The 24,453-nt window shown below is 47.7% G+C and overlaps 1 protein-coding gene across 4 annotated transcripts in view; it reads left to right on the forward strand.

The window, feature by feature from the left end:
- brf1b (BRF1 general transcription factor IIIB subunit b) overlaps positions 1-24,453 on the forward strand; it is a 409,723-nt gene that overhangs the window by 90,404 nt on the left and 294,866 nt on the right. For 3 of the 4 annotated variants that reach the window (XM_070879697.1, XM_070879698.1, XM_070879700.1), the window contains exon 3: positions 7,752-7,783. The exons of the other annotated variant lie outside the window; for it this stretch is intronic. In XM_070879697.1, the coding sequence (XP_070735798.1) occupies positions 7,752-7,783 (32 nt within the window). The remainder of the gene's footprint in view (positions 1-7,751; positions 7,784-24,453) is intronic. 4 annotated transcript variants of the gene reach the window in all.

Below are 24,453 nucleotides of genomic sequence, written 5' to 3' on the forward strand. Positions count from 1 at the left end.
GACTGTGGTTCTCGTATTGGACTGTTCAGTCACCTAAGGACTCATTTTTAGAGTGGAAGCAAGTCTTCCTCGATTCCGAGGGACTGCCTGTGATGATGATCTCTATTGGGTACAAACTCAACAAGATCCTCCCCCAACCATAGTAATGCTAACTTCTGGGGTAGGGAATAAAGAAGGGAGAAAAACCTGGATAATATCAAGAACTCCTCTTTGGAAATCCTTTCCCAACTTCCTATGCTAATCAAGTAAGCTGCAGGAAACTCTGGTCTTTTCAGCTATCAGCAGTGTAGACTTTTTTGTGAACCATCTTGGTTTAAACACACATTCCTAGTCATGAATCCATCTACCTGGTGTTGTATCTAAACCCGCGACCTCTACCACCTAGAAGGACAAGGGCAGCAGGCGCACGGGAACACCACCACCTCCACGTTCTCCTCCAAGTCACACACCATCCCGACTTGGAAAAGGTATCGTCCTTGGGTCAAAATCCCAGAATTCTCTATTTAACAGCACTGTGGGAGCATCTTCACCACACAGACTGCAGCGGTTCAAGAAGGCGGCTCATCACCACCTTCTCGAGGGCAGTTGGGGACGGTCAATAAATGCTGGCCTTGCCAGCGACACCCATATCCTGAGAATGAAAAACATTCCTTGGCCACTTCCAAGGAAACTTTTTTCTGGCTACTTTTCTCCCATCCTTTCCTGAAGGTAGTGACCCTTGCTGAGGATTTGGTTCTACAGAAGTCAGCTGTCTTCCCAAATGATCATTTCATGGCAGGCTGTTAATTATAGAGTGCATCACAGCCTTCCCCAATACTAGTTTCCAGCATTTGTCTCTGGTTTGTGATCAGCAGTGAAGACCCTAATCATCAATGGACATGAAAATAGGGCAGGTTTCTATTAGGGTGGCCAATCGCTGTGCACATTTTACACTCTGGGGGGGGGGGGGCGGTACCCCGATATCTGCTCCAAGCAACAAAACTTTTCTTGTTAAAGGAAAGAGAGAATATGCATTTATATAGCATTTTGCACGTCCTCGGGATGTCCCAAAGCGCTTTACAGTCAAGGAAGTACTTTTTAAGAGCAGCCACTGTTGTAACGTGGGAAACACGGCAGCCATTTGCGCACAGCATGCTCCCACAAACAGTAATGATCATGACCAAATAATCTGTTTTTAGTGACTTGAGGGATAAATATTAGCCCAGGACACTGGGAAGAAGTCCCTTGTTATTCCAATAGTTATGTGCGATCTTTTCCGTTCACCTGAGCGAGCAAATGGGGCCTTGGTTGAACGTCACGTGGGGTGTCCACCTAGATAATGTATGTTATATATGTAAACATTGTAACTGTGTAAGACTTGCCACCAGAGGGCGCAACTGTTGGAGACCCAAGGGTCACCTGCACACCTCGTGCAAAGGTTGTCTGCCATGCTGCTTCGGCACTCTGGAGTTGGATTAAAGAGACTAAGGTCACATCAGTTTTAGCTCACGGTACTCAGTCTTGTGGAGTTCTTCCGTACTTAACAATGTGCTCATGACTTCAGAGTGGGACTTGAACCCATGACCTTCTGACTCGGCGACAAGAGTGCTACCAACTGAGCCACAGCAAACACACTGCCGATTTTTATTGTTTGGTTGTTGTGTTCTGTTTGTCGGGGGGGGGGGGGGGAGTGCAGCCGGTCGCAACACCCTGATCAGGTATCATTTCCCCCCAGCAGGTGGGCGAAGTGGAAAAGTTGTTACGGATTTAAGTGGCTGGCACATTCTGCCCTTACTTGAATGAGCATGCAGCTCACGGTCTTGTGGCCTTTTTTTCTTTCGAATTCTCCAGTGGGTCTCGATGTCTTCAGATCTGGGCTATTTTAAGCATGGTGAAGCATGTTATCACTGCTTGGAATCCTGCTGATTGTGGTTATGGAGCTCGAACAAATGGAAACCATTAGGTTCATCTTGTCGGCTCATACCCAGATTAAAATGCAGAGCTATAGCGGAAAGCGTGATTTGGGATCTGCTGTCTGACTGGTGAAGTTGCTCTGTTGCTTTTTGCACAGCCGCCTGTTTGAATTCAGAGTCCAGGACATCAGTTCCTGCGGCTTCCAGTGTTAAACCTAATTCCCTTCACCCTGGCGATGGAATCGTACATCCGATGATTCTGCCAGTCTGTGCGTCTCCTGCTGGGATAAAGAAAGACACACTTACATTTATATAGAAACATAGAAAATAGGTGCAGGAGTAGGCCAATCCACCCTTCGAGCCTGCACCGCCATTCAATAAGATCATGGCTGATCATCACCTCAGTACCCCTTTCCTGCTTTCTCTCCATACCCCTTGATCCCTTTAGCCGTAAAGGCCATATCTAACTCCCTCTTGAATATATCCAACGAACTGGCCTCAACAACTCTCTGCGGTAGGGAATTCCACAGGTTAACAACGCTGAGTGAAGAAGTTTCTCCTCATCTCAGTCCTAAATGGCCTCCCCCTTATTCTAAGACTGTGACCCCTGGTTCTCGACTTCCCCAACATCGGGAACATTCTTCCCGCATCTAACCTGTCCAGTCCCGTCAGAATTTTGTATGTTTCTATGAGATCCCCTCTCATTCTTCTAAACTCCAGTGAATACAAGCCCAGTCGATCCAGTCTCTCCTCATATGTCAGTCCTGCCATCCCAGGAATCAGTCTGGTGAACCTTCGCTGCACTCCCTCAATAGCAAGAACGTCCTTCCTCCGATTAGGAGACCAAAACTGAACACACTATTCCAGGTGAGGCTTCACCAAGCTTAGTGTCATCTGCAAACTTGGAGATATTACACTCAATTCCTAAATCATTAATGTATATTGTAAAAAGCTGGGGTCCCAGCACTGAGCCCTGCGGCACTCCACTAGTCACTGCCTGCCATTCTGAAAAGGACCCGTTTATCCCGACTCTCTGCTTCCTGTCTGCCAACCAGTTCTCTATCCACGTCAGTACATTACCCCCAATACCATGTGCTTTAATTTTGCACACTAATCTCTTGTGTGGGACCTTGTCAAAAGCCTTTTGAAAGTCCAAATACACCACATCCACTGGTTCTCCCTTGTCCACTCTGCTAGTTACATCCTCAAAAAAAATTCTAGAAGATTTGTCAAGCATAATTTCCCTTTCATAAATCCATGCTGACTTGGACCGATCCTGTCACTGCTTTCCAAATGTGCTTCTATTTCATCTTTAATAGGCTATTTCATCTAGCCTGACATCAGTAGTGGTGAAAATATTGGAATCAATCATTAAGGATGAAATAGCAGCACATTTGGAAAACAGTGATAGGATTGGTCCAAGTCAGCACGGATTTGTGAAGGGGAAATCATGCTTGACAAATCTTCTGGAATTTTTTGAGGATGTAACTAGTAGAGTGGACAGGGGAGAACCAGTGGATGTGGTGTATTTGGACTTTCCAAAGGCTTTTGACAAGGTCCCACACAAGAGATTGGTGTGCAAAATCAAAGCACATGGTATTGGGGGTAATGTACTGACGTGGATAGAGAACTGGTTGGCAGACGGGAAGCAGAGAGTCAGGATAAATGGGTGCTTTTCAGAATGGCAGGAATGACTAGTGGGGTGCCACAGGGCTCAGTACTGGGACCCCAACTCTTTACAATATACATCAATGATTTGGATGATGGAATTGAGTATAATATCTCCAAGTTTGCAGATGACACTAAACTGGGTGGCGGTGTGAGCTGTGAGGAGGGCGCTAACAGGCTGCAGGGTGACTTGGACAGGTTAGGTGAGTCGGCAAATACATGGCAGATGCAGTATGATGTGGATAAATGTGAGGTTATCCACTTTGTGGGGCAAAAACACGAAGGCAGAATATTATCTGAATGGCGGCAGATTAGGAAAAGGGGAGGTGCAGCGAGACCTGGGTGTCATGATTCATCAGTCATTGAAGGTTGGCATGCAGGTACAGCAGGCGGTGAAGGAGGCAAATGGTATGTTGGCCTTCATAGCAAGGGGATTTGAGTATAGGAGCAGGGAGGTCTTACTGCAGTTGTACAGGGCCTTGGTGAGGCCTCACCTGTTCAGTTTTGGTCTCCTAATCTGAGGAAGGACGTTCTTGCTGTTGAGGGAGTGCAGCGAAGGTTCACCAGACTGATTCCTGGGATGGCAGGACTGACATATGAGGAGAGACTGGATCGACTGGGCCTGTATTCACTGGAGTTTAGAAGGATGAGAGGGGATCTCATAGAAACATAAAATTCTGATGGGACTGGACAGGTTAGATGGAAGAAGAATGTTCCCAATGTTGGGGAAGTCCAGAACCAGGAGACATAGTCTTAGGATAAGGGGTAAGCCATTTAGGACTGAGATGAGGAGAAACTTCTTCACTGAGAGTTGTTAACCTGTGGAATTCCCTGCCGCAGAGAGTTGTTGATGCCAGTTCATTGGATATATTCAAGAGGGAGTTAGATATGGCCCTTGCGGCTAAAGGGATCAAGGGGTATGGAGAGAAAGCAGGAACGGGGTACTGAAGGAATGATCAGTCATGATCTTATTGAATGATGGTGCAGGCTCAAAGGGCCAGATGGCCTACTTCTGCACCTATTTTCTATGTTTCTAATAATTGATTCCAACATTTTCCCCACTACTGATGTCAGGCTAACCGGTCTATAATTCCCCTTTTTCTCTATCCCTCCTTTCTTAAAATATAGCGCCTTTCACAACCATCGGATGTCTCAAAGTGCTTTACAGCCAATGAAGTACTTTTGGAGTGTAGTCACTGTTGCAAAGGACTTTGAGTTACTGTAAAAGTATAATAAGGTGCAATACACATGCAAATTCTCTGCTCCCTCAGCTTCAGTCTTTCTTGCTGAGTGTACAGATCTTTTTCTGAGGCTAACTGGCACATTACATTGGACAGTAAAGTCTGCTTTAATATATCTCTCGCTGTCTCTAATAATATATATAATATATATGTAAAAAGGTACATGAGTGAGCCGAGCCATCTGGTGCTGGCTGTCACAGCCCACTGCACAGGTGTGGTTGCTCAATTGTGTTAAGAAAAGTCTGCTCTTCTGTCTAATAAAGATTTGCCTGCTTTCTGGGGAAACTGAAGGCTTTAGTTCTTGTGCTGTGACATGAAAAGCACCTCAGGAATTATCAAAGAGATTTTGAGTTGGCAAAGCTTCTGAAAAACATTTTTTCAAGGGACTCTACAAGCCTTTTTATATTACTCCACTCCTTTTAATTTTTTTTCATATATTTAGTTTTTTGAAGTATCTGAAAACAATGAAAAAAATCTGTCAGTGGGTTTGTGGTCCCCTTCACATCCATTCAAGAAAGAAGTCATTAATGATACTTGTACACTTCGACAAATGTGGCGCAAAGCCAACTGATATCTTCCCCTCTCTCCCTCGCTCCCTCTTTCCTTGAAGGCATTAACTCCTTACAGGGCTTCGGTTCCGTAGGCACCCCATAGTCCCTCAGTTATTCCTCACGAGCCTAGATGAAAGAAAGATCAAGATCTTGCATTTCTATCGCGTCTTTCACGACCTCAGGACGACCCAAGTCGCTTTACAGCCAATGAGGTATTTTCAAAGTGTAGTCACGTTGTGATGTAGATGACAAGTGCTAGCCAGCTATTTGACCATGGCAGCGGAGTCTGACCCTGTCCTTGCCAGCCACCTCCGGCAGGGCAGCAATTAGAAGTTTGAACCCTAGCTGGTTTTTTTCCCTCTTCTCTGGGTTCAGGGAAGTTAAGAAAAGAAAGACTTGGATTTATATAGCGCCTTTCATGACCATCGGACATTTCAAAGCACTTTACAGCCAATTAAGTACTTTTGGAGTGTTGTCGTTGTAATGTAGGAAATGCGGCAGCTAATTTGCGCACAGCAAGCTCCCACAAACGGCGATGTGATAATGACCAGATAATCTCTTAGTTATGTTGACAGGGATAAATATTGGCCAGGTCTCTGGAGAATAACTCCCCTGCTCTTCTTCAAAATAGTGCCATGGGATCTTTTACGTCCACTTGAAAGAGCAGACGGGGCCTTGGTTTAACGTCACATCTGAAAGACTGCACCACCGACAGTGTAGCATTCCTTCAGTACTGCCCCTCCGACAGTGCAGCGTTCCCTCAGTACTGCCCCTCCGACAGTGCAGCACTCCCTCAGTATTGCCCCTCCGACAGTGCAGCACTCACTCAGTATTGCCCCTCCGACAGTGCAGCGCTCCCTCAGTACTGCCCCTCTGATAGTGCGGGGCTCCTTCAGTACTGCCCCTCCGACAGTGCGGCACTCCCTCAGTACTGCCCCTCTGATAGTGCGGGGCTCCTTCAGTACTGCCCCTCCGACAGTGCGGCACTCCCTCTGGAGTGTCAGCCTAGATTTATGTGCTCAAGTCCCTGGAGAGCCAAGTCCCAGGCTGATATTTCTGCCTTTCAAAAATGGTAGTGAATAACGGCTCTTAAATTAGACCTGGTTTTTTTGTCCTTTATCCAGGGACTCCTGCTGAAAGTACACATCGGTGGAGTTCCATTGAGAACAGGCATGGGCTTGGCTGTGATGCCACTGTGGTCGAATATCCTGGCAGTACTCACTGCTGGGCTTGCTGTGTAAGCACTGACCACTAGGGTGAGTTATTCGGGAGTTTTCGGCAGCCGTGAACAGTACCCCAGAGAGAGACGACCTCTTGGGGAGGGGAGGGGAGAAAGGCGATGGAACTGCAGTGCTGTTTCTGGTTTGCTGTGTGATTCACCACTGTATTAAAGAGTAAACATCGCACAGAGCGCCTCTTGTTCCCCTCAGAGGCAAGTACAGGGCACTCCTGTTCAACGTTGAACCGTTTTATCTGCAATCTGTGTGGATTTGTCCGGAGTGTCGGAGTCGATGCTGGGTGAAGGACATCATGGGAACAAAAGCCTGGTTTCATTCAGAGGCAGCGAGGGGTTATGTTTACAGTGATGGGGCTGTGTAGGGCTGCTTCAGAAACTCCATCTGTGATGTCGTCTTCTCTCCTGGTTTTCAAAATGTGACCTGTTTTGATGTGTGACATTCTTTAAAATACAGCACAGATTCACTGGGATGAGGCAGTACCACGAAAGACAAAAAATCGGGACATTTTTAAATTCGAACACCGGCGATTACAGGGTGATCTGATCGAAAAGTCTGGGGAAAGATAGAGGGAAGCGCAATATTTCCAGTAGTTGAGGGGTCTTGAATGAGGGACTATAGATACAAGATTACAACAACTTGCATTTATATAGCACCTTTAATGTAGTAAAAGGTTCCACAAGGCTTAATGTCGGGGATTTAGAACAGCGGGTAGGAGAAGCCTCAGAATTGTGAGGATGTAGAATTCCGTTTCAGATAGAAACTGGCAACTTTTCGGATTTGATTGGGTAGAGGGATGAAGAGATATGGGAATATTGTCGTTAAATGCCAATATGGACTGTCCGGGCTGAATGGCTTGTTCCGTTATTCTGTATGTAAAACAAATAAAGACAGCTCCATATGTTCGGACAGGGTTTGCAGGCAGTGTCACTTTCTGATCCCTAAGTGTCACTCTTGAACATTTCTCCAGCATTGACAGCTCAGCTGTGTGCCTTTCCCGCATCATTAAACAAATCCAGCTTTCCAGAACAGTGATTGTAATGCTTTTGATGGAAGGATCCTGGTTAGAATTGTGTCTGGGTGTCTCTCCTGTCATGATGGCCTTATTGTGCACTGGGCCGTGTCGTCATCTTTCTTTACATGTTCCTTGACTAAATCTTCAAGATATGTTATTGGATCTCAGTGACCTGTTGCAGGTATGTACTGACTGACTGAAAATGCTTGTCCTGATCTCTCTCTTTTTAATTAAATCTTTGGTATCTGTCTACATTTCCTGACGCTATCCATTTGATTTTTTTGTTAAATTAAATTTGGACAAAAATAACTTGACAGTGGTCGAGGAGCAGGTAAGACAAGTTTCTTTCAGAAACCTCTCTCCCGGACACCCTTCTTGTCGAAATGTGCCCCAAACCTGAGCTTGTTTCCAAAGGAACCTGAAACAAAATCAGTCTCCGCAGGTCAGGCAGCGTCTGTGGAGAGAGGAAGCTACTGCCTGACCCGCTGAGATTTCCAGCGTTTTCTGTTTTTATTCCAGATTCCAGCATCCGCAGTATTTTGCTTTTGGATTGATGTTCCAAAGGAATCTTTTGGGATTTTTTTCCAACTTTTTGCCCTCTTTTGAAATGCAGAATCTTGCTTGGATCACCGGTCCATGGATCTCTCCAGCTCATGGTCGCTAAAGAGACAATTGCAGATGAGAGAAGGCCAATTGGCCCATTTGGTTACAATCCCCAAGTGCAACCTCCAGTTGTTTCTTAAACGATGCCAGTTTTTTTTGCCTTTGGCGCCTTAGTCAAAAGATCATTCCAGGAACTGTTCATGGTTTATGTGCAGATCAACCCCTTGATATTAGGTTAAATTTACAAGCTTGAACCTGTGTCTCCCCTGTCTTGCTCTTGCAATTTAGTTTATTACCCGTATAGAATACCAGAATAATACTGAGGCTAAAAGGGTTGAATTATGAGGATGGGTTGCAGAGACTAGGCTTGTATTCCTATACCTCGGGAGCCTCTTACCAACAAGAGCAGACATTGATGACGAGATTCAACACCGCTTCCAGTGCGTCAGTGCAGCCTTCGGCCACCTGAGGAAGAGTGTTCGAAGACCAGGCCCTCAAAACTGTCACCAAGCTCATGGTCTACAGGGCCGTAGTAATACCGCCCTCCTGTATGGCTGAGATATGGACCATGTACAGTAGACATCTCAAGTCGCTGGAGACATACCACTAACGATGTCTCCACAAGATCCTGCAAATCCCCTGGGAGGACAGACGCACCAACATTGGCGTCCTCGACCAGGCTAACATCCCCAGCATCGAAGCACTGACCACACTTGATCAGCTCCGCTGGGCAGACCACATTGTCCGCATGCCAAACACGAGACTCCCAAAGCAAGCGCTCTACTCGGAACTCCTTCATGGCAAACGAGCCAAATGTGGGCAGAGGAAACATTACAAGGACACCCTCAAAGCCTCCCTGATAAAATGCAACATCCCCACTGACACCTGGGAGTCCCTGGCCAAAGACCGCCCTAAGTGGAGGAAGTGCATCCGGGAGGGCGCTGAGCACCTCGAGTCTCGTCGCCGAGAGCATGCAGAAATCAAGCGCAGGCAGCGGAGGGAGAGTGCGGCAAACCAGTCCCACCCACCCCTTCCCTTAACAATTATCTGTCCCACCTGTGACAGGGACTGTGGCTCTTGTATTGGACTGTTCAGCCACCTAAGGACCCATTTTAAGTGTGGAAGTCTTCCTCGATTCCGAGCGACTGCCTATGATGACGACGATGATTCCCTTGAATATAGATGATCAAGGGGTGATCTAAGGTGTTTAAAATGATCAAAACAATTGATATGGTGGATAGAGAGAAACTATTTTGCTCTGATGGAGTCCAGAACAAGGGGGCATAACTGTTACTCCCTGTAAGCCACACGGCCGAGCAGCAATGGGATAGATCCCGCGCAGGCCGCTCGCAGGCTTCTCCATTCTAAATATTGCCCATGCATATAAATTTAAAGGGACCGCACACTAAAAGAAAGAGGTCGCGCAGAACAAAGCGCAGCTTACAGGGAACATTGGGCATTACCTTAAAGTTAGAGCTATACCATTATTAAGGGTTGCGGAACCAAGGCGGGTAGATGGAGCTGAGATACAGATCAGCAGTGATCTAATTGAATGGCGGAACAGGCTCGAGGGGCTGGAATGCCGCCTCCTGTTCTTCTGTTCCTAAAGGGTAAATCCAGAAAGTGACTGCCACCGAAACTCTTCGGGTGCATTTATACAGCAGGAGTGATGTCGTCTTCTGTCTCTGTAGTCTGGACACCCCAGTGTTTGTCAGACGGATGGCAGTGAAGAAAATGAGGCAAAATGGATCAAAACAGAAAATGCTGGAAACACTCAGCAGGTCGAACATTATCTGTAGAGAGAGAGAAGCCGAATTACTGGTTCAGCTCGATTACCTTTTGTCAGAACTGGAAGAAGTTTGAGATTGAACAGTTTTTAAGCAAGTACAGCGGCATGGAAAGAAAAGAACAAATCTGTGATAGGGTGGCAGGCAGCAGTGATTAAATGACAAAAGCGATGGTGCAAGGCAAATGGGGCAAGCAGTGAAATAAAAGATGGATCTAGCAGAGGTGTAATTGGTTACAGCAGAAACATTACCAGGACCTGCTGTCTGATAAAATGGGAGCAGTGGTTATGATCTAAAGTTGTTGAACTCATGCGGCTGGAAGGCTCTAAAGGTGTTGTGATTATCTGCTCGAAGATATTTTGTGGCCTTCTGCGTGCACGCGCTGTTTACCGAAGCTGTGCACTGGAGGCAGTTCAGAGAAGGTTCACGCGGTTGATTCCTGAGATGAAGGGGTTGACTTATGAAGAAAGGTTGAGCAGGTTGGGTCTATACACATTTGAGTTTAGAAGAATGAGAGATGATCTTTTTGAAACATATAAGATACTGAGGGGGCTCGACAAGGTAGATTAGAGGGGATGTTTCCCATCGTGGGGGCATCTAGAACTAGGGGGTATAGTCTCAGAATAAGGGGCTGCCCATTTAAAACTGAAATGAAGAGGAATTTCTTCTCTGAGGGTTGTAAATCTGTGGAATTCTCTGCCCCAGAGAGCTGTGGAGGCTGGGTCATTGAATATATTTAAGGCGGCAATAGAAAGATTTTTGAGTGATAAGAGAGTAAAGTGTTATGGGGGAGCGGGCAGGGAAGTGGACCTGAGTCCATGATCAGATCAGCCATGATCTTATTCAATGGTGCAGCAGGCTCAAGAGGCCAAATGGCCGACTCCTGCTCCTATTTCTTATGTTCTTATGTGCGCTGTTTACCGAAGTTGCGGCCTGCACCGTGGGTCATGCTTTCCTTGGCTCCATAAGGTGAAGGTCACTGGATTCGGTGGGGGAGGGGGGAGAGAGGAGAGAGAGACAGGGGTGGGTCAGAGAGAGTGAGAGAGAGAGAGAGAGAGAGTCGGGCGGGTCAGAGAGAGAGAGAGAGTCGGGCGGGTCAGAGAGAGAGACAGACAGGGGCGGGTCAGAGAGAGAGAGTCGGGCGGGTCAGAGAGAGAGAGAGAGTCGGGAGGGTCAGAGAGAGAGGGACGGACGGGCGGATCAGAGAGAGAGAGAGAGAGAGAGAGAGAGAGAGACGGACGGGCGGGTCAGAGAGACGGGGGTGGGGGGCGGGGGGAGAGGAGGAGGGTGGGTGGCGGAGAGTGAAGGGAGGGAGGCGGCAGACCGAGAAAGAGGGGGGTGGGCGAAGGGAAAAGTTCAGAAACTCGTGGGGGGGAGGAGGGGAGGGGAGGGAGGTGGTAAAGAGCACGGAGACCACAGTGGGGTTGGGGGGAGAATGTGATTCTGGTCTAAAGATTGGTGGGGGTGGGAGGGGGAGGAGATGAGATGGGTGAGAACATGATCCAGATGATTGGACGGATCACGTTCTTCCAACCCCTCCCCTACCCCCACTCCCTTTGCACCCTACCCCCACTCCCTTTGCACCCTACACCTGGTTGATTTTTCGCAAAGCTCGGTGTGTGTGTGGCACGTGGCACAATTGGATTGGACAAAATCTGGAAGTCATGACACTGTCACTATTCACTTCATACCCAATAAACCTGTTAACAATCCGTGACACTCACTCTCACTCACACACACACACACGCACATGCACACACGCCCCATATATGGGGTGGGGAGGGGAGGGATTGGCAGTGGAGAGAAGGCCAGGAACGTGGGGGCGGGGTGGGGAAGAGATGGTCCAGAACCGGGTTTGGGGGGGGGGGGGGCAAGAGATCAGAAACTCGGGGGTGGGGGGGCAGGGGAGGTCAGGAACCTGTTGAGAGGGAAAAAGTCACAAGGAACTTGATGGGGGAGCAGGAACTTGTTTGTGGTGTGGGAGAAGGTCTTAACCTGCAAGGGTGAGCCCCGTCTGTCCTATGTGAGCTGTGTTCTATCTGGAGCCTTGCAGTCTGAATGGCTCAAATTGATTACTTAGGCAGCAAGAATCTAATTACACATTCCAGATAAATTGCTGGGTATATCTTATCCTCCAAGAGAACCAATCAGAAATCTCATGTTGGAAATAAACCCGAATATATAAAGGCTGTATGAATCTGTTGTCAAGTTGATACCCCTCCACCTCCCATTCCTGTTATCAACAATAACTTAGCTTTATATAGCACCTTTAATGTAATAAAGCATAGGATATACGGCACAGAAACAGGCCATTTGGTCCAACTAGTCCATGCCAATGTTTATGCTCCACTCGAGCCTCCTCCTGTCTTTCCTTATCTAGCTCTATCAGCATAACCCTCTATTCCCTTCTACCCCATACGCTTGTCCAGCCTCCCCTTAAATGCATCGATACTATTCACTTCAACCCCTCCCTGTGGCAGCGAGTTCCACATTCTCACCACTCTCTGGGGAAAGAATTTTCTTCTGAATTCCCCATTGGATTTTTTGGTGACTATTTTATATCGATGGCCTCTAGTTATGCTCTTCCCCACAAGTGGAAGCACTCTCTCTGTATCCACTCTATCAAAACCTTTCATCATTTTAAAGACCTCTATTAGGTCACCCCTCAGCCTTTTTTCAAGAGAAAAGAGACCCAGCCTGTTCATCCTTTCCTGATATGTATATCTTCACATTTCTGGTATTATCCTTGTAAATCTTCTCTGCACCCTCTCTAGTGCCTTTATATCATTTTTATAATATGGCAACCAGAACTGTACGCAGTACTGTGGTCTAACCAAGGTTTGATACAGGTTTAGCATAACTTCCCTACTTTTCAATTCTGTACCTCTAGAAATAAACCCTAGTGCTTGGTTTGCTTTTTTATGGCCTTGCTAACCTGTGTCTCAACTTTTAGTGACTTGCGTATTTGTACTCCCAGCCACCGGAGAACTCACTTTGGGAGTGGAAGCAAGTCTTCCATGATTCCGAGGGACTGCCTATGATGATGACTCCGAGATCCCTTTGTTCCTCTGCCCCACCCAGCCTTGCACCCTCCTAGTAATAAGTGACCTCCCTATTCTTCCTACCAAAATGTAATACCTCACAATTATCTGTGTTGAACTTCATTTGCCAATTATATGCCCATTCTGCAAGTTTATTAATGTCCTCCTGTAATTTGTTGCAGTCCTCCTCATAATTGCCTTTCTCTCTCACCCACACCCCCCCCCCTCCCCCAGCCCACAATTTGGTGTCATCCGCAAATTTAGAACTTGTGTTTTTGATTCCAGTGTTTAAATCATTAATATAAATTGTGAACAACAATGGTCCCAGCACTGATCCTTGTGCATCACCATTACCTGCCCTCTGCCACTGTGAATAGCTGCCCTTTACCCCCTACTCTCTGCTTTCTGTCTTGAAGCCAGCTAGCGATCCATTCTACTATTTGCCCCCCGACTCCATAGTCTCTGACCTTGTTTCAGTCCCAAAGTGCTTTACAGGAGCGTTAAGAAACAAAATTTGACACTGGAATATATAAGGAGACATTAAGGCAGGTGACCAAAAGATTGGTCAAAGAGGTAGGTTTTAAGGAGCAAAGAGAGGGTTAGGGAGAGAGTTCCAGAGCTTCGGGCTCAGGCAGCTGAAGGCACGGCTGCCAGTGGTGGAGTGATTAAAATCGGGGAGGCTCAAGAGGCCAGAAGTTGGCAGAGATTGCTGGGGATTGTAAGGCTGGAGGAGATTACAGAGATAGGGAGGGGCGACGCCATGGAGGGATTTGAAAACATTGATGAGAATTTTGAAATCGAGATGTTGATTAACTGGGAGACAATGTAGGTTAGCAAGCACAGGGGTGACTGGTGAGCAGGACTAGGACATGGCTGGAGGAGTTTTGTACGATCTCAAGTTTATGGAGAACATAACATAAGAATTAGGAACAGGAGTAGGCCATCTAGCCCCTTGAGCCTGCTCTGCCATTCAACAAGATCATGGCTGATCTGGCCGTGGACTCAGCTCCACTTACCCGCCCGCTCCCCATAACCCTTAATTCCCTTATTGGTTAAAAATCTATCTATTTGTGATTTGAATACATTCAATGAGCTAGCCTCAACTGCTTCCTTGGGCAGAGAATTCCACAGATTCACAACCCTCTGGGAGAAGAAATTCCTTCTCAACTCGGTTTTAAATTGGCTCCCCCGTATTTTGAGGCTGTACCCCCTAGTTCTAGTCTCCCCGATCAGTGGAAACAATCTCTCTGCCTCTATCTTGTCTATCCCTTTCATTATTTTAAATGTTTCTATAAGATCACTCCTGATCCTTCTGAACTCCCAACGAGTAAAGACCCAGTCTACTCAATCTATCATCATAAGGTAACCCCCTCATCTCCGGAATCAGCCTAGTGAATCGTCTCTGTACCCCCTCCAAAGCTAGTATATCCTTCCTTAAGTAAGGTGACCAAAACTGCATGCAGTACTCCAGGTGTGGCCTCACCAATACCCTATACAGTTGCAGCAGGACCTCCCTACTTTTGTACTCCATCCCTCTCGCAATGAAGGCCAACATTACATTCGCCTTCCTGATTACCTGCAAACTAACTTTGGGATTCATGCACAAGGACCCCCAGGTCCCTCTGCACCTCAGCATGTTGTAATTTCTCCCCATTCAAATAATATTCCCTTTTACTGTTTTTTTTTCCAAGGTGGATGACCTCACATTTTCCGACATTGTATTCCATCTGCCAAACCTTAGCCCATTCGCTTAACCTATCTAAATCTTTTTGCAGCCTCTCTGTGTCCTCTACACAACCCGCTTTCCCACTAACCTTTGTGTCATCTGAAAATTTTGTTACACTACACTCTGTCCCCTCTTCCAGGTCATCTATGTATATTGTAAACAGTTGTGGTCCCAGCACCGATCCCTGTGGTACACCACTAACCACCGATTTCCAACCCGAAAAGGACCCATTTATCCTGACTCTCGGCTTTCTGTTAGCCAGCCAATTCTCTCTCCATGCTAATACATTTTCTCTGACTCCACGTACCTTTATCTTCTGCATCTTTTGTGTGGCACCTTATCGAATGCCTTTTGGAAATCTAAATACACCACATCCATCGGTACACCTCTATCCACCATGCTCGTTATATCCTCAAAGAATTCCAGTAAATTAGTTACACATGATTTCCCCTTCATGAATCCATGTTGCATCTGCTTGATTGCACTATTCCTATCTAGATGTCCCGCTATTTCTTCCTTAATGATAGCTTCAAGCATTTTCCCCACTACAGATGTTAAACTAACCAGCCTATAGTTACCTGCCTTTTGTCTGCCCCCTTTTTTAAACAGAGGCGTTACATTAGCTGCTTTCCAATCCGCTGGTACCTCCCCAGATCCAGAGAATTTTGGTAGATTATAATGAATGCATCTGCTATAACTTCCGCCATCTCTTTTAATACCCTGAGATGCATTTCATGGAGGGTAGAACTAAGGAGGCCAGCTAGGAGTACCTTGGAGTGGTCAAGTTGAGAGTAATAAAGGCATGTTTGAGGGTTTCAGCAACAGATAAGCTGAGGCAGGGGTGAAGACGGGTGATGTTAGAGGTGGAAATAGGAGGTCTTGGTGATGGAGCAGGTATGAGGTAGGAACTCGTGATCAGATATGATACCAAGGATTACACAGGATATACGACACAGAAACAGCCCATTCGCCCAACCGGTTCTTGCCGGCGTTTATGCTCCATTTGAGCCTCCTCCCATCTTTCCTCATCTAAATCTATCGCAAACAGACGAGGTCAGCTGCCAGGGAGAAGGATGGAATTGGTGGCAAGGGCACGGACTTTGTGGTGGGGACTGAAGACAGTGGCTTCCGTCTACCCGATATTGAGTTGGAGGAAATTTCCGCTCATCCAGCACTGGATGTTGAACAAGCAGTCTGACCGTATAGAGTCAGTGGAGGGTTCGAGAGTGGTGTCGGAGAGGTAGTGCTGGGTATTATCTAGTTCTCCTTGAGAAGGTGGTGATCCGCCGCCCCTTAAAATGCTGCCGTCCGTGTGGTGAAGGTACTCCCACAGGCTGTTGGGGAGTTGCAGAATATTGACCCAGCGACGTTGAAGGAACCACCGATATATGTCCAGGTTGGGATGGGGTTTCTATTGGAGGTGCTGGTGTTTCCATGCGCCTGCTGCCATTGTCCTCCTAGGTGGTGGAGGCGACGGGTTTGGGAAGTGCTGTTGAAGAAGCCTTGGCGAGTTGCTGCAGTGCATCTTGTAGATTGTGTACACTGCAGCCACGGTGCGCCGGTGGTGGAGGGAGTGAATGTTGAAGGATGGGCTTGTTGGCGTCTGATGCTCTCTACCCCCAGTGTGAGTCAGCACCCTCAGCAAGGCTGCAATGCATCATCCGGTGTGAGGATTTACCCTTGACAACCTCTAAGTCACATTTTTGCTGATTGCTTTGCCGCAGCTACAGCTGTCGAGGACCAAATTAGATTGCCATTTGTTTGCATTTTAACCTGGCCAAGCAGTGTTGGTGAATTCTGCCCAAATGCAGCTGGTGCTTGGTCTATTTTTGTCTTTCCAGCTGCTCCCTTTGAGTGCACGGCTTGCTTACTCTCCCCATATCAGCGAGATGGTGTTTCCTTTCTTGTGCTTTCTGTTTGGCAACCGCTCAATATTGGATCAAAAAGGGATGCTGTTTTTCGATGTATACTGTGTGAAAAAATATCCCATGTACACCCTGTGATCTATTTGAGACCTCTGCTCTGAAGGTGTTCACTCTTGCTGGGTTCCAGTTTCATGGGACCCAGCCATCAACACTTGGGTGTTAGCACCCTCACCTCTGAGTAACGGGTCGTGGGTTCAAGTCTCACATAATCCAGGCTGACACTCCAGTGTAGTACTGAGGGAGTGCTGCACTGTTGGGTGCTGTCTTTTGGATGAGACGCCCTCTCAGGTGGACATAATAGATTCCACGGCACTATTTCGAAGAAGAGTTCTCCCTGGTGTTCTGGCCACAATTTATCCCTCAACCAACACCAATAACAAAACATTTTCTGGTCATTATCACATTGCTGTTTTTGCCCTTGCCATTTGGCCCATTGTGCCTGTTCCAGTGCTGGCTTCTCACCATGAGCTTATGTACTGAAATCCCACTTCTTTATGCTTTCGTTGTACTCTTTTTGTTTTTGTACTGATATCCAGTCTTGGATGAGGTTCAGTTTACTCCAGCTAATTATTGGGACCGAAGCCATTATCTTCCAGCCCTGCCACAAACTCTGTACCCTAGCCACTGATTCCATTCCCCTCCCTCAGGCCACTGTCTCAGGATGAACCAGACTGTTAGCAATCTCTGTGAACCATTCGATCCAGAGCTGAGCTTTCGAACCCATATCCTCTCCATCCGCCTACTTCCACCTCCGTAACTTTGCCTGAATCCGCCCTGCCTCGGTCTATCTGCAGTCGAAAATCCGTCATGTCTATGTCACCTTCAGATTCTACTATTCCAATGCTCTGCCGACTGGCCTCCCATCCCCCATGCTGTATAAGCTTCAGTCTATCCAAACTCTGCATTTATCCATCACTCCTGTCCCCTTCAACCTGCATTGGCTCCCGGTCCCCCAACGCCTCCAATTTAGAATTCTCAACCTAGTGTTCAAATCCCTCCATGGCCTCGCCCCTCTATATATCTCTGTAATCTCCTCTAGCCCCAGAACCCTCCCCAGAACTCTCCATTTCCCAGATTCTGGCATCTTGTGCATTCCTCCCTCCTTCAACCATCTAAGGCCCACACTCTCTCAACCTCTCCACCTCTCTTTTAAGACCCTCCTTAAAACCCACCTCTTTGACCAAGCTTCAAATCACCACTCCTACTGCCTGCTTCTCTGTCTCAGCATTTGTTTTTGTCTGATTATGCCTCTATGAGGCACCATGGGACATTTTGCTACTTAAAAAGAGCTGTATAAACTCAAGTTGTTTTTAAAGCTATATCCAATTCTTCTTTAAGTGCTTACATAGGATATGTGGCACAGAAACAGGCCATTCGACCCAACCAGTCCATACCGCTGTTTATGCTCCAATCGAGCCTCCTCCCGTCTTTCCCCATCTAACTCTGTCAGCATAACCCTCTATTCCCCTTCTCCCTTATGCTTTTCCAACCTCCCCTTAAATGCATCTTCTTCTTACGGTCCCTTGTATCGAGGATGACTTGCTTCCACGCCAAAAAAGGATGTGTTCACAGGTGTTTCAATGAAGGACCTGATATCCCAGGTCCTGAACGACATTTTGAAAGGTGGGAAGATGCCTGTGCGTGGATTTTTTTTAACGTGTGGTGGCCGTTGCACATTAGCCACTACACAAGCTTGACAGAGCGAGGTCTTGGTCCAGTGGTAAGGATTAACCAAGGTGACTGGAGACCAGCTCTGCTGCACGGACCTCATCATCATAGGCGGTCCCTCGGCGAGGATGACTTGCTTCCACAAGAGTTCACAGATGTTTCCATGAAGAACCTGATGTTCCAGTCCAATTGAGGGGCCTTTATCCAGTGGCAAGGGTTGACCAGGACGACTGGAGACCTGCTCTGCTGCACGGACCTAGTGTGGGCTGGCCCATGCTGCCCCAGGGCCCTCGGCTCTTCTGGGCCCCGTACCCTCATTCGCCGCACCTTCGCCCACGATGTTCCGGGGCCTGACGCTGCAGCTCTATTTATAGCCCCGACCTGCGGTGGTGTTCTCACACAGGTCGGGGCGGCCCACGACCTAGTGCGCATACATATCGCAGTGTGGGCTGGCCTGTGGTGCCCCAGGCCCTTGCCTCTGCTGGGCCCCGAACTCTCGCTTCTCCTGGGCCCCGATCACGTCGCTCTACAAACTCTCGCTGCTTCTTCGTCCCGACTACTTCCTGTGGTAGCGAGTTCCATATTCTCACCACCCTCTGGGTAAAAAAATTTCTTCTGAATTCCCTATTTGATTTGTTGGTGACTATCTTATATTGATGGCCTCTGGTTTTGCTCTTCCCCACAGATAGAAAGACTCTCTCAGTATCTACACTATCAAAACCTTTCATAATTTTGAAAACCTAGCAGGCCATCTAATTCTTTTTTCAAGTTAAAACAGACCCAGCCTGTTCATACTTTCCTGATATATATACCCTCGCATTTCTGGTATCATCCTTGTAAATCTTCTCTGCACCCTCTCCAGTTTCTATAATATGGTGACCAGATCTGTATGTAATATTCCAAGCGTGATCTTACCAAAGTCCAATACAGGTTCAGCATAACTTCACTCCGTTTTAATGTATCCGTTTAGAAATAAACCCACGTGCTTGGCTTGTCTTTTTTATGGCCTTGTTAACCTGTGTCACTACTTGTAGCGATTTGCATATTTGTACCCCGAGATCCCTTTGTTCCTCTACCCCACCCAGACTCCCACCCTCCCAGTAATAAGTGACCTCCCTATTCTTCCCACCAAAATGTAATACCTCACAATTATCTGTGTTGAACTTCATTTGCCAATTAGATGCCCATTCTGCAAGTTTATTAATGTCCTCCTGTAATTTGTTGTCGTCTTCCTCAGTATTGACTGCCCCATCCCTCCCGCCAATTTGGTGTCATCTGCAAATTTAGAAATTGTGTTTTTGATTTCAAAGTCTAAATCGTTAATATACATTACGAACAACAGTGGTCCCAGCACTGAACCACGACCCACCTTCTGCCACACTGTAAATAGCCAGCCTTTACCTCTACTCTCTGCTTTCTGTATTGAAGCTAGCTAGCGATCCATTCTGCTACTTGTCCCCTGACACCGCATTCTCTGACATTCATTAGTTTATTATGTGGTACGTTATCTAAAAACATAAGAAATAGGAGCAGGAGTAGACCATTTGGCCCCTCGAGCCTGCTCCGTCATTCAATGAGATCGTGGCTGATCTGATCCAGGCCTTTTGGAAAATCTAGATAAATTACATCTACAGCATTACCTTTGTGTACTCTCTCTCTTTACCTCTGCAAAAAATTCTATGAGGTTGGTCAAACAAGACTTTCCCTTTTGAAATCCATGCCAACTATTCATTACTATATTTTTGGCTTCTAGATGTTCTTCTATTTTGGCAGATGGAGTATAATGTTGGAAAGTGTGAGGTCATGCACTTTGGCAAAAAAATCAAAGAGCAGGTTATTATTTAAATGGAGAAAGATTGCAAAGTGCCGCAGTACAGCTGGACCTGGGGGTACTTGTGCATGAAACACAAAAGGTTAGTATGCAGGTACCGCAAGTGATCAGGAAGGCCAATGACATCTTGGCCTTTATTGTAAAGGGGATGGAGTATAAAAGCAGGGAAGTCTTGCTACAGCTATACAGGGTATTGGTGAGGCCACACCTGGAATACGCCGTGCAGTTTTGGATTCCATAATTACGAAAGGATATACTTGCTTTTGGAGGCAGTTCAGAGAAGGTTCACTCGGTTGATTCCAGGGATTTATGAGGAAAGGTTGAGTAGGTTGGGCCTCTACTCATTGGAATTCAGAAGAATGAGAGGTGATCTTATCGAAACGTATAAGATTATGAGGGGGCTTGACAAGGTGGATGCAGAGAGGATGTTTCCACTGATGGGGGAGACTAGAACTAGAGGGCATAATCTTAGAATAAGGGGCCGACCATTTAAAACCGAGATGAGAAGAAATTTCTTCTGAGGGTTGTGAATCTGTGGAATTCGCTGCCTCAGAGAGCTGTGGAAGCTGGGACATTGAATAAATTTAAGACAGAAGTAGACAGTTTCTTAAACAATAAGGGGTTATGGGGAGCGGGCAGAGAAGTGGACCTGACTCCATGATCGGATCAGCCATGATCGTATTAAATGACGGAGCAGGCTCAAGTGGCAGTATGGCCCTATTTCTTATGTTCTTATGTTCTTGTGTTTAGTAGGGATTCCATTATTTTTTCTACCACTGATATTAAACTGTCTGGTCTATAGTTACCTGGACATGTTCTATCTCCCTTCTTAAATCATCATCATAGGCAGTCCCTCGGAATCGAGGAGGACTTGCTTCCACTCCCAAAGTGAGTTCTTTGATGGCTGAACAATCCCTGTTACAGGTGGGACAGACATTCGTCGGGGGAAGGGGTCGGTAGGGCTGGTTTGCCGCGCGCTCCTTCCGCTGCCTGCGCTTGGCCTCTTCATGCTCCTTGTGTCGAGACTCAAAGAGCTCAACGTGCTCCCGGGTGGACTTTCTCCACCTCGGGCGGTCTGCGGCCAGGGTCTCCCAGGTGTCAGTGGTGATGTCGCTCTGTACCAGGGAGGCTTTGAGGGTGTGCTTGTAACCGCTGTTTCCGCTGTCCTCCTTTGGCTCGTTTACCATGAAGGAGCTCCACATAAAGCATTTGCTTAGGGAGTCTCGTATCTGACATGCGAACTATGTGGCCTGCCCAGCGGAGCTGATCGAGTGTGGTCAGTGCTTCAATACTGGGAATGTTAGCCTGGACGAGGACGCTGAAGTTAGTGCGCCTGTCCTCCCAGGAGATTTGCAGGATCTTGCGGAGACAGCATTGGTGATATATCTCCAGCGACTTGAGGTGCCTTCTGTACATCGTCCATGCCTCAGACCCATACAGGAGAGCGGGTATTACTACAGCCCTGTAGTACATGAGATTCATGGTAGATTTGAGGGCCTGGTCTTCAAACACTCTTTTCCTCAGGCGGCCAAAGGCTGCGCTGGCGCACTGGAGGCGATGCTGAATCTCCGCATCAATGTCTACCTTTGTTGATAAGAGGCTCCCGAGATATGGGAAATGGTTCACGTTATCCAGGGCCGCACCATGGATCCTGTTGATTGAAGGGCAGTGCTGTGCGGCGATGACAGACTGGTGGAGGACCTTTGTCTTACGGATGTTAAGTGTAAGGCCCATGCTTTCATATGCCTCAGTGAATACATTGACTATATCCTGGAGTTCAGCCTCTGAATATGCACAGACGCAGGCGTCGTCCGTATACTGCAGCTCAACGACAGAGGTTGGGGTGATCTTGGACCTGGCCTGGAGGTGGCGTAGGTTAAACAGCTTCCCACTGGTTCTGTAGTTTAGTTCCACTCCAACAGGGAGCTTGTTGATTGTGAGGTGGAGCATGGCAGTGAGGAAGATTGAGAAGAGGGTTGGAGTGATAACGCAGCCCTGTTTGACCCCGGTCCGGACATAGATTGGGTCTGTAATGGATCCGTTGGTAAGGATCACGGCCTGCATGTCATCATGAAGCAGGCGAAGGATGTTGACGAACTTTTGGGGACATCCGAAACGGAGGAGGACGCTCCATAGACCCTCACGGTTGACAGTGTCAAAGGCCTTTGTAAGATCGAAAAAGGCCATGTATAAGGGCTGGCGCTGCTCCCTGCATTTTTCCTGCAACTGGTGCAAAGATCATGTCTGTTGTGCCCCGACAGGGACGAAATCCGCATTGTGATTCCGGGAGGAGCTCCTTGGTTACAGGGAGAAGACGATTGAGGAGAACTCGAGCGACAACTTTCCCAGTGGCTGAAAGCAGGGAGATTCCCCTGTAGTTGCCGCTGTCGGACTTGGCCCCCTTTTAAAGATGGTCACAATCACTGCATCTCTGAGATCTCCCGGCATGCTCTCCTCCCTCCAGATGAGAGAGATGAGGTCATGTATCCGCGCCAACAGCGCCTCTCCACTTTAGCGCCTCAGCAGGGATTCCATCCGCATCCATAGCCTTGTTATTGAGCTGTTTTATGGCTTTGCCTACCTCGTGCAACGTTGGGGTCTCACTGAGTTGGTGGCGGGTCGCATGCTGCGGGATGGAATCGAGAACACTCGAGTCAAAGGCAGAGTCTTGATTGAGGAGATCTTCAAAGTGCCCTGACAGCCTCGGTGTCCTTGATGAGTGTTTCCCCGTTCTTGGACAGGAGTGGGGTGGCTTTGGGAGTTTGGACCGTAGGTGGCCTTGACTGCAGTGAAAAATCCTTGCATATTGTGGCTGTCGGCCAGTTGTTGTATCTCCTGTGCTTTCTCTATCCACCACCTGTTCTTTAGGTCCCGAGTTTTTTGTTGGACCTAAGCCTTGAGTTTTGCAGCTCCCGAATTGGGCTTGAAGCTCAGAAATGCTTTGCGCTTGCGATCTATTTCGATCTCCTGATCATTTTCATCAAACCAGTCCTGGTGTTTTCTGGTTGAGTGACCAAGTGTTTCTTCACAGGCACTGGTTATAGAGGCCTGGAGGGCAGACCAAGCGCTGTGGGCATTCAGAATCTCGGGGTCATCAAGGCACGCCAGATTGGCTGTGAGGTGCTGGCTGTATAGGGCTCTCTTAGCTGGGTCTCTCAGTGCCCCGGCATTAACTTTTTTGTTGAACTGCTGCTGTCCCCTCTGCTTTGGGGCAATGTTAATGTTTGATGATGGATCTGATTAGGCGGTGGTCCGTCCAGCAGTCGTCAGCTCCTGTCATGGCGCGGGTGATGCGCACATCCTTGCGATCCCTGGCTCGGACGATGACATTGTCAAGCAGGTGCCAGTGTTTGGAGCGAGGGTGTTGCCTTGATGCCTTGTATTTGTCCCTCTGGCGGAACAGGGTGTTGGAAATGAGGAGTTCATGTTCAAGACATTTTGTCAGGAGTAGGGTACCGTTGGAGTTGGCTTTCCCTACCCCCTCTCTGCCAATCATGCATCCCCAGAGGGCTGTGTCTTTGCCAATCCTGACATTAAAATCACCCAGGAGGATCACGGGACAAGGATGTCTAGAGGTTGGAATAAAAACCCTCTTTACGAGTGTAGGGGCGTATGCACTGATGATTGTGGCATATTGGTTCCGAGATAGGGTGATACGGAGAGTCATGAGGCATTCGTTGACCCCACAGAGGGAGTCTTTGAGGTGGTCGACCAGCTCATTCTTGACGGCAAAGCTGACTCCATGGAGGCGGCGTTCTGCCTCTGGTTTCCCTTTCCAGAAGAAGGTGCAACCTCCAGCATGTTCCTTCAACTGGCCTTCCCCTGCCCGCTGGGTCTCGCTGAGGGCGGCGATGTCGATGTCAAAACATCTGAGTTCCCGGGCAACTATGGCAGTGCGGCGTTCCGGTCTGTTGCTGTTGGGATTGTCCATGAGGGTCATGACATTCCAGATCCCGAACTTCATACTGATGGGAGTGGAAGATGCCTGTGCGTGAGTGCTTTTAACGTGGGGTGGCTGCTGCACACCGGCCACCTCACGGGCTTAGCGTGGCAAGGTCTTGGTCCAGTGGCAAGGGGGTCCAAGGCGACGAGACCAGGCACTGCTCGATAAGCCGAATTGCCTATGGCGAGGTGTTGGCCGCAAGCTCGACGCCAGGTAGCGCCCTTGAGGGTAGATGGCCCGAGGCTGGGTTGGAGGGGGCAAGCATTAGGAAGGTGACTTCCAAAGTTATTTTAAAAGATTAAAAATTTATAAAATTTCCCAATTTAT

Source organism: Pristiophorus japonicus, chromosome 4 (assembly GCF_044704955.1).
Source record: "Pristiophorus japonicus isolate sPriJap1 chromosome 4, sPriJap1.hap1, whole genome shotgun sequence".
In the NCBI taxonomy this organism is placed as follows: domain Eukaryota; kingdom Metazoa; phylum Chordata; class Chondrichthyes; family Pristiophoridae; genus Pristiophorus; species Pristiophorus japonicus.